This window comes from Chenopodium quinoa, unplaced genomic scaffold (assembly GCF_001683475.1).
Source record: "Chenopodium quinoa cultivar QQ74 unplaced genomic scaffold, ASM168347v1, whole genome shotgun sequence".
Taxonomy (NCBI): domain Eukaryota; kingdom Viridiplantae; phylum Streptophyta; class Magnoliopsida; order Caryophyllales; family Amaranthaceae; genus Chenopodium; species Chenopodium quinoa.
In genome coordinates this window covers 685,455-696,373 of record NW_018745080.1, presented here as the reverse complement: position 1 = coordinate 696,373, position 10,919 = coordinate 685,455, and the positions used below count along the sequence as shown (strand labels likewise).

At 31.4% G+C, this 10,919-nt stretch overlaps 1 protein-coding gene across 1 annotated transcript; it reads right to left on the bottom strand.

The window, feature by feature from the left end:
• Positions 1–3,603: 3,603 nt before the first annotated feature.
• On the bottom strand, positions 3,604–10,919 carry LOC110709652 (RNA-binding protein 38-like). The gene is made up of 6 exons (XM_021887868.1): positions 10,211–10,919; positions 9,887–10,010; positions 9,452–9,563; positions 7,072–7,099; positions 6,228–6,609; positions 3,604–3,932 (listed from the first exon to the last, which is right to left on the bottom strand). The coding sequence occupies exons 1-6, from the start codon at positions 10,403–10,405 to the stop codon at positions 3,856–3,858; spliced, it is 918 nt and encodes a 305-aa protein (XP_021743560.1). The 5' UTR covers positions 10,406–10,919; the 3' UTR covers positions 3,604–3,855.

Genomic DNA, 10,919 nt, shown 5'->3' with positions numbered 1-10,919 from the left:
AATTCGAAATGAATTATTTATGGTGTTTCATTAATTTAAAAAGAATTATTTTAATTAAAAGTTTATTTTTAATTATTTTACAATCTTGAAAATATTTTATTTCATGATTTGGAAACTTTGGGGCATATTATTTTATAAAAGGAAATTTTAAAACCAATGGTATTTAAGGAAAGTCAAAATACTAGTTTGAATAGGAGAAGGGATCATTAAGGGTAGAAAGGGGAATTTAAGTAGGAGGGTTTAGAGAAAGGGTATAAATACACATCACATGGGCAAATTAAACCTTGCCCAAGGTGGGAATACCCAAAGGTAACTCTCTCTCTCTCTCTCTCTCTCTTCTTATTTTCTCTTATTTTCCCCCTTCCCCTTATTATCTTCACACCACACGTCGATCACCACCATAAGTCGCCGGCCACCGCCGCAGCCACCAGCGAACGCCGGCGACAGTAGCGACACCACCAACGAACGCGCGTCAGCAGCCCTGCTGTGGAGTCGTGGCTGTTGGTGTTCGTTCGAACAAAAAAAAAATCTCTTTTGTTTTTAATCCTAATCTAGCCTTGATTTAATTATTGATTTTTAGTTTTATGATGATTTTTATGATGTTTGATTTTAAGTATGATGTATATAAATTTTCGGATTTGGTTTTGAATTAAAAAAACCCCAAATATAAACCTTAGGTTTCTAAGTTTATGTATATTGATGGAAATTGTTTATGGGTGATTTAAATTATTGAAATAAGTGTTTTAAAACACAATTACAACAATTTTAGATGATTTAATAAAGCTGGAATTTTTATATATAAGCTATAATTATGTTTCTTGAAAGGATTTTAATTACCCATTAATTGGGAATAAAAGTAAGGGTTGTTAATTAAACTTTAGCTTGTTTTAAAGGATTTATGAGTGATTTATGGAGTGTATATATTGCTGAAAATTTATATTGAATAGGTAATAATGTCTCTTTGTAATTTTGGTAATAACCCCGTTTTTATGCTTTTGTTGCGGAATTGTTTGAGAATTTTGCCGAAAATTGCACATAAAAACCCCAAAAATCGATTTGGGGGTTTTCAAATTACTTGCTCTTTGTGTAAATTTCTTACATGAATTTGTTTGTATGTTGTACCAATCATTCTCATGGAAGGAATGTGAGAGAAATCATCCTCATGGAAGGTAGGAGACAGAAATCATCTTCATGGAAGGTAGGAAAGAGAAAAGCATGAGAAAAGGAATACAATGAGTAGTGAGAAGTGGGAAAGCCAAAAAAAATAAAAATTGTGGCTAACCACGCGGTGTGGCCAACCACATATAAAAATTTGGCTAAGAAATTCACATCAAAATAACCTGAGTTTTATAAACCTGGAGTACCATATGCAAATTTGACTAAGAAGTTCACATAAAAATAACCTGAATTTTATAAACCTGGAGTACCATGTGCATGGACGGTACTCCAGGAGTACAAAAGAAATTGCGCCATAGATACTAAAGGTATATTCATTAAATAATATCTTAACATAAATATTCCAAAATAAATTATTATAGTATGAAAAAAATAATTAAACATATAATAATACCTTTTAAGACTCTTACCCTTCTCTGCCATTTAATAAGTCAAACCAAACGAAGGATGAATTTCTCAATTGTTAAATTATTTCTAAGCTGAAAAATACGGTAATTAATTTTCTCCCCAAATTAATCACTAGTAAAATTATTAGCACTTATGGTTTTCCCATCAAATCACTATATTTCTGCTAAACCAATATTATCAGTCAACAATTTGATCTAGAAAGGTAAAAGATTAAGATTAATTAACCTCTTCCATTGCTTGTGGATTCCTCACGAGGTATGCTAAATCTAGTAATTCTATGTGTAATTTACTAATTTTATATCTGATTTTTCAATTTTATAGAGTTTTAGTAGTTACTTTTCAATTTAAACTAGGATTTTAGATTTTTTTTTTTTTTTTTTTTAAAGTTGGGTTAAATGTTTAATTGTTATGAAGATTTTTTTTTTAAAATTCTTAATTCTCAAGCACAAATGTAAAATGTTTTCGTTTTCAACAATTTGTAATTGAATAATTGGATTGCAAGATTAATATGTTCCTTGACAGACTTTTTTTTTTACTACACCTATGAGAGTTAGGAATATATGAATTATCCCCTTAAAAGAAAATAAAATTGATTAAAAAATAAAAAGCTAAAAAAAATTGAGTTTATTTTTCATTTATTATAATTGCATTTTTTTTTTTTGTAAGGGCCTTATTTTTAAGGGTCTTATTTTTAAGATTAGAACAGGGCCCCGAAAATATTTAAGACGACCTTGATAATATGACTAACCTCAATTATTTATGAGGTCGGGTAACTTGATTTCAATTAAGCAAAGAAGTAATAGCTTCACTTGTTTATAAGAGTAATAATATATTTTTTATTATTGTAAGTTTGTAACCCCTCACCCGTCTAGATAATTTCATTTGATCATCATTATAACTCTCATTACTCAATTAATTGTTTATATGTAAAGTGATCACACCATCAACTAATAGCACGGCTAACCATAGAGTTTGTATTCTTCCTAAAAGAAATTCAACACGTTTATGATTGTAGCAATTCAACATATGAATACATGATCACATGCATAACGGATAAGTTTTTCGTTGCATGAAGAGGTATATAGGCAATAATTTCACATGGGAATAGTAGTTCTTGTTCTTCCTATAATAAAAAAAAAAGTCGAGCTATAAAATATAATTATCCAAGACTTCTCTAAACAGACAACTTTACTCTGGCCAATAAGTTTGAAGATAATGTAACTCGTCTGTTACTAAGTAGAGTAAGGGACAAGGTTCTAATTTCATGGACCAAATAAAAGAATCCAATTCATCATGTCTTTAAAATATCTTATATCAAGTTATATTATTTCAATATAATCTAAGCTATCACTTTCATAATTAATCTAATTAAATAAACTATACTTTTATCTTGTTCATATTATTTGTAATAATAAATCTCTAATTTCACAAAAACTATAAAAGGAAAAAAAAATATATTCTACCATACATCTATCGTAATGAAAGGTAAACATTAAAAATTTTATTACACAATTAGAAAATTACAATTAACTATATATTTCAATTCAATTATCTAAAATGACCTATTATTTGGGACGAAAAGATCACACATATGCTCTCAATTTTCTAAATCATCAAGACTCAAGAAGATCACAAGCACATATGCTCTCACTTTTATCATCAAGACTCAAGAGAATCACACATATGCTCTAGAATATAATTTAATTCCACAAACATAGAATATAAGAAGTCTCAAGAGCCAATTACATACTTGACATTTAAAAAATTAGTTGAGCGTATATTATCCAAGAATTGAATAAATTGAAATTGATGTATTAACATAAATTGATTATTCAAAAGGGTCCTTTTTCTCATACATTAGTAAATTGTTAAGCTTTTGCGCTTAGTAGTCAACAACATAGTAAATTGACAAGATATGAGAAAAAGAGGTAAAAAAGAAAAGAATAATTCACAAAGAATTATTTTCAAGGGGAAAAAAAAAAAGAATAAGTGAGTTTAATTTGCATGAAGTAATAAATATAGTAATAATAGTAGTAGTAATAATTATAATTTTATTGGTCAGTCCATAACTTGCGCCATTGCCATGAGATACGTCTCTCTTTCTTTGTTGATAATTCATTTGTTGACCCGAATGTAGCAGCTTAGGACCCGGAAAAATTATACTTATAAATTTGTTTGTTATGGAGGATAAAAAAATAAAAATGAGAAAATTTTCAGGAGCATGAATTTTTTTTTGTTAAAAGATTATACAATTGTGAACATGGATCCTTCTCAATTGCTTGGACCCTCAGAATGGATCACTGCAGTATCCGTCTCTACAGAGCTGCTTTGTTGAGCCTGTGTTTCCTCTGTTGATTATAAAAGAGTTGCATTTAATAGGCAAACTTAGACACAAACATCTAAAAAGCATGCAAATTTACAATTATAATAACAATACAATCACAATAATTATGACAAAGTTATACTTCGTATGTTTATATCAATAATCAAAATTTACATGATACAAAATATAATCGATTCTTAGCTTAACTGATAAGACAAAATATATAGTAATTACTCTATATATAACATAATCTGACAAATTAACATATAATATGTATATTTAGAGATACTTATATAAGAGGCGCTTTCTCAATATTACAAGTTAAGGGGAGATATTTCGAACTCGGGACATTTAATTAGGGAATGGAAGGAGCTTTCAAGTTAGCTACCATATCAATGCTTAGCTTGAATTGGAATGTAATGTTACAAAGACACAAGTTACCCTTATTTCAATATTTACTAGCCATCATTTGGACCCCAAATGGTGCTACCTCCACTTTGAAGATAATAGCCCACATGTTTCTTTTTTGGACATTGAAAAAACCCACTTTTCAATCATCATAAATCATCTTAAGATCCTTGTCAAGTTTTGTTACAAATGGCTCCTCCAATATTTTATTTGATGTTACTCTCTATTGTAAAAGATATAATTTTTTATATTAGACTAATGGACTACTTATTATTCAATCATACAACTATTACCTCGAGTAAATCTTTCCGTGAAATTATTGTAACTTTGCAAACTTTAAAGCAAAATTTCGAATATCTAAATTCTAGAATCCTTAATTATATTCTCACTTTAAAATTATTATCTAATTACTACATGACTTAGTATAATTGTCTTCGACTAGTTATAGCCTTAATGATTTGAAGGTGATACACAAGTTATGAGATCAAATTCCGTCTATTTTATGAGAAAACCTGAAACAAAGTGGGCCAAGGGTGGGCAAAGAAGAAGTAAAAGCAAAATCTGAAAGACTTTAAAAGAGTAACCTGGAAATCTGACAGAAGAAATAGACATTACCCTAGGTGAATCTAGTTTTTTCACCCACGGTTTGCAGAGAAATATGCAAACCAGTAAAGCAGCATCAATCTATCTATCTTCGACGAAGTTGGCCATTTGGCCCACTGGGCCTATTTATGTACACTAACGTACATATACTGCAATTTTTGCAGACAAGCATTACAAAAGAGAGAAAAATAAGGCCTTAAAAAGTTGTCATTGTTACTAGTGAAATTGGAACCACACATGTACAGTATTATTTTCTATCTCATTTGTTGTCAAAAAATAATTTTTCCATTTTTTAAACAAAACATTTAATTTTTCATGTTTATTAATGCATATAAATTGAAATAAATCTAATTAGATTTTACATATCTGTTTTCAGTCCGAAAATTCTACCAAAGGTAAACAATGTCCATATAATTGGTGTAAAATTAAAATTGAATCATCTAAAAAAACCAAGGAAGCAATAATAAAAATAAAAGATTATTGGGTGTTTTTAAAAAAAAGGGAAAAACAGCTATTTTTGGTATCAATTCATGGCGTCCAATATCCCAAAAGTGGGATCTCTTTCTGTCACTATCAATTGGGTTCTTAGGCTCCCCCCTCTAAAGTTAGTCATACCTTGTTGGAGATGGGAAGGACTAATGGAAGATAGAGAAACTTTTGTTCTTTGTTCAACAACATACACCTCCTTCTCTACAATATACTGTAGTAGAAGATATTCTAGATACGAACGTACATCGTATCGATCCATCGATATTTCTTTTCTAGAGCAAATCACGGAAATTAATCAACCACTCTAAAAATTGATTTTGGCACAACTTTAATTTGACACTGTAGTTATCTATGTCCGCTAATATAAGTTTTTATGTTTTTACTGGCTTCCTTAATCCTTATATAGTGTAACATGCACAAGAATGATTACAGTCAAAGATTAATAAGACTTTGCACATTATAAAAAGGTCCACATGCAAAGGTATAACATATGAGATGATGGTTATTGGCCTGGTTAGTGGTTACTATGGCCACTTGACAATAATTATCTCTCAAACTCAATCTCGATCACTTTCCAGATAGAATCACTTACAAAAGCATTCATTATTTAATAGTTATGTCACGTATAATATAGCATACACATAATGTGTAAAGAGTGAAGTAGAAACTTAATGTACGTACGTTCTAGTTGTAAACTTTTGTCACATCATTTCAAACAGATATTCTCTAGTTAGTATGTTCTCTTTATAGTAGTTGAATCATTTCAAATTATATATACTCATACTTCATATAAAAAGAAGTATCGGAAATAGAAAAATACCTGTAGAGGACGCAGGGACTTGTAGGGTTGTAGTGTTATTCGACGAAGGAAGTTGTGAGCCTGAAGGAGGAAGAGTCGTAGAAGGAGCAGAAGTAAAAGCAGGAGCAGCATAAGGACTAAAGGGAGCAGCAGCAGCAGCAGCGCCTTCGAGCTGCGGCGTAGGGTAGTAAAGATAAGAGGGAGCAGCAATACGATGCGCCACCGGAGTGGAGGAAGAGAAGGCAGCAGTTCTAGGAGTCGGAGTAGTAGGCAAAGAATAACCACCATAATAAAAGGGAGGGCCTAAGGATGAATTAGAAGGGGACCCACCAGCAGCAGCACCATAGAATTGTGCATAGTACTGCTGTGATTGTTGCTGCATTTGTTGTGGGTTGTATACACCCTGCATGTTTCCAATTACCTCATATCAATATTATTGTTTTACAACCACTGTTTTTGTCTCTTCAATTATTTTTTTCTAATTACATATAGGTAATTTTTGTATAACTTATTAAATTAACTAGACTAGCTTAATATTCGATATGATGAACAAACATTTTTCTCATTTCTGTTACAACGTAAAAGTTGATAGATACAGTTGTACAAACAGTTTTAGGTATACTAAATCAACAATCAAATAAAAGCATAATAAAAACTTATGCTCTAAGATGAGATTATGTATATTGATTAAGATGAGCTTCATTCTTTCCACACATTAATTTTCTAATCTAAACTTATTGACCCGTGTATGTATATATATAGTTTTATTCATTGATCCTAATGCGACAATTAAGAAAAGTTTACTTCCTTTGTTCTTAATTATAAAGTGGTAAATAAAGGACGACAAAATTAAAGAAAGGCTTACTTGGTAACTATAGGCTGTATAAGGGTACCTGCATGATAAAAAGAGCATTTAGTTTGACATTATTATGTAGGTGAATGCACACATTAACTACCCAAATTATTAATTTCTTCTCCTTCAGAAGAAATTACCCAAAACTAGAAAACTTACCCTCCTGAGTAATTACTTGTATATGTTAAAATTATAAAATACAAATATATTTTAGTGGTCCCCACTAGCATTTACTCAATTAGCACCAGAAAAAGGTTTGACTAACCCATTATTAAGTTTTGACACACTGTATTTCAAGTGCACATATTATGGAATTTATTGTAGTATTACTATATGAAATACATTGGTTATCATCATATCATTCTGGAGAATAAGTATCAACTTCACATGATTATATGTCTTAGGACACTGTGTCATCTAATAAGTCAAACATTATTCTTATAGCTAGTTCAATATGTAAACCAAACTCGCCTAATGTCATATGTGACACTTTTAACTCGCAGAATTAAAAAATCGATTTGAACATGCAACCATCTAAACCAATACTAATTATATAATCAGCTATCAGTATTTTGACGACTTCAAATAACTGGTCACCCGTTGTCACACAATAAGCGATATGACCACTATATCATCGGTCGCTATATGGTAAATTTTGAAGTGGATAGGAAGTACTAAAAGCAAATCAAATAAGTATATACAATAAGATCAAAAAATGAGGTGAGAATAAGAGAGTTCCTGTAGTAGATAAAAATAGGACCACTATACTAATATATGCATTGAGAAGTCACTATAATCGATTCTTCAAATGCAGAAGTAATGTACACCCTTGGATGGGGTAGACAACAAGTGTAGGTCGGCCATACTTGGTTGCACGCACTAGATAAAAATATGTGGTAAATGGTCACATTTTTTAGGACATTATATATGAGAATATATACTCATATATACATGACCATATTTACACATATAAAATCGTAGAGTACCAGTAAAAATCTTCATTTTTGGCTCAAGAAATGAAACACTGTACTTCTTTTCCAGATGCATCAATCATAGTACAATTCACATCTTTTACATAGGTTTTTTTGAAAGGTGAATCCTTGATCATATCATGCACAATAACCACACGTAACTTTTTTTTTTCTTTTTTATGTCACTTCAAATGTATGTACGTATACTACTAGGTTAACGGTGTGTGTGGATAATGGCCGGGGGATGGATTATTAATGGGGTAATAGGAGTTAGATAAAGAGGTTGTGAATAAATGAAGGTGGTCGTGGTTGTAAGTATATGATGGATCGAAGAGTGAAGAGGAAATAAAAGGCTAGTAAAATGCTCCGTGTGAATGATATATCATTCCTTAGATAATACGGAGTATAGTAATAATTTTCTTATTGTTTGCTCTTCCTACAAACAGCGTGTTACCTCAATCAAGATCTATCTATCACCTGTTTGTTTTGACCTTATTACTCTATCAAATAGGTTTGCTCATTTCAAATTAGATCTACACCAAATTTTGGATTACCTTAATGGAAAGCCTCACTCATAGAGCTAGAAATGATAACATAGAATAATCTAAAAACCAACTTGTCAGAGATGTTAAAACTTAATTAATTATATGACATACTTAAAAGTTGAACAATCTCTAAAATAATTTTGAAATACTACTGGCTAAAAAAGTCATTGCAAGTGTTGAGTTGACTTTTTATAAGAAAAATTTGGCCTAATTTTGAGCTGACCTTCTCAAATAGGGAAGACTTTCCCTTAATTTACTCCAATAAAAATGCCTCATGAAATTGAAAAGGACCAACATATACAGATCTTCCATTAATTAGCCGTTTCTTCTAATATTTATACTTATGAAGGTAGAAACTAAGGTACGTGATGCCATGCTGGCAACACAATAATAAAATCAAATCAAATAATGTATGAAGAAGAGGGTGGCATGTAGTATAAAGAGGGTGGCATGTATCATTATTGATCATATGCCAATGCCATCTATATATCAAACATAAGAGAAATTAAGTTGGCATCAAATGCATCATTTATGTATGCTGCTACTATCTTCCTATATTTGTTAACTGTTGTATGGACCATTTTCTTTTATTGCAAAACCCCCTATTTGCTTCTTGTACACATTTATCTCATTTTTTTTTTAATGTAAATTTTTTAAGCCTATGATTTTTGGTTGATTTAAACTTTCTGATTAACAATATAGGGGCAAGCTAACTAAGGTAATTAATAAGATCATATATCTCACATTAACAAACCAAAACCTATGGAGGGGGATCGATCCCTCGATCGATAAGTGGGGAGAACGAAAATGAAGGGAAGAATAGAAGATTATTGGATGGAGAAGTAAGTACCACTAGTAAATGTAAAGTGTCCTCACCCATAAGGATAAAAATATGGTGTTGGCAATGTTTGTTGTGGCGTTGGCATTCCACTATACGACGACGATGATGCCTGTCCTTGTACTGCTACTCCTCCTTGATTACTTCTACCTACATACAATACATTCATCATATCAATATTGTCACACATTAAGCAACCAAATATGTATGTATGTTGTATGTTTCTTTCAAATTTCCTAAGAATGATTTTCATATAGATATTAGTAAGCGTAAACCAATTGATTAAGACGCTCATAATGTATACAAAAAGATACCGCATATGCTTGTTGTACAAAAACATGAGATAACGGCTCAATTGTTCCAGGAGCCATGGAGTACGCGCAAAATATACAAAATTACATTTATATCCTTTTTACAAAAGTCATAATTAGAAAAGTTGATGATGGTGGTTAAGAAAGAAATTAAATTAAAACCTCTTGGTGGTGAAGGCCTAGGGCGACCAAATGAAGCAATGTTGCAATTAGCTCGTCGTCCATCAATCATTGGATTAGCATCTAAACACGCCCTTGCAGCAGCTGCTGGCTCTCGGAATGTTACCTGTATGTTTTACATTTTTCATAATGTGAAAAATAATTAATCATTTTGCGACTAAAGCTCTGTTGTTATTATGAAAAAATAATTAATCAGTTGATTATTAATCATCAAACTAACCAATTTGAACATTGTGATCAACGTTATTTTTAGAAAAAACAAAGAAATTATAACAAATATGAAAATCCGTAAACAAAAAAACTTACAAAGCCATAGCCTTTGGACTTGCCAGTGTTCTTATCAGTAATGATGACGGCTTCAAGGATCTCACCGAACTGCTCGAAATAAGCGCGCATTTTTTCGGTAGGAGTCTCCCATGCTAAGCCTCCGACGAAGACTTTTGTGTACGTGGTGTCGCCGAAGGGTGATCGGTATTGATGATGCCCATGGTAATGAGCCATAGTAACAGCTTATAATATATGGTTGATCAAACTATATATTATAACAAAAAAAATAAAAAAAATTAATAATAAATATAACGACTCCTCCTCCTTTAAATTTGCATATGATGGAATTGAATTTATAAGTTGCTCATAAACTTAATTGAAAACGACAGGAATTGAATCCTTTGATTGTCGTCATCATCATGATCTTATAGCTAGCTTTCGAAGGCGGTATCGAGGTTTCGACTTCAAGCTAGGCCCCTTCTTCTAAGCTCAAACTCTATGACTCAAAGATCATAGAGAGAGAAAGAGAAGGATGGGGTGTAGAGAGAGAAAGAGGGAAAGGGGAGAAGGGTGGTTAGGTTAAGAGGGAAAGAAGAGAGGAGAGAGAAAGAAAGAAAATTAGGGACAGTTGCAAACTCTAATTTGCTGTCAAGTAAGAGAGAAAAAGAGGAAAGGGTTTGAAGGAGGGATTTTGTACATCCAGAAAGAAAAATGACAGCTGCTTGACTATGTAATTGACTAGGTCTTT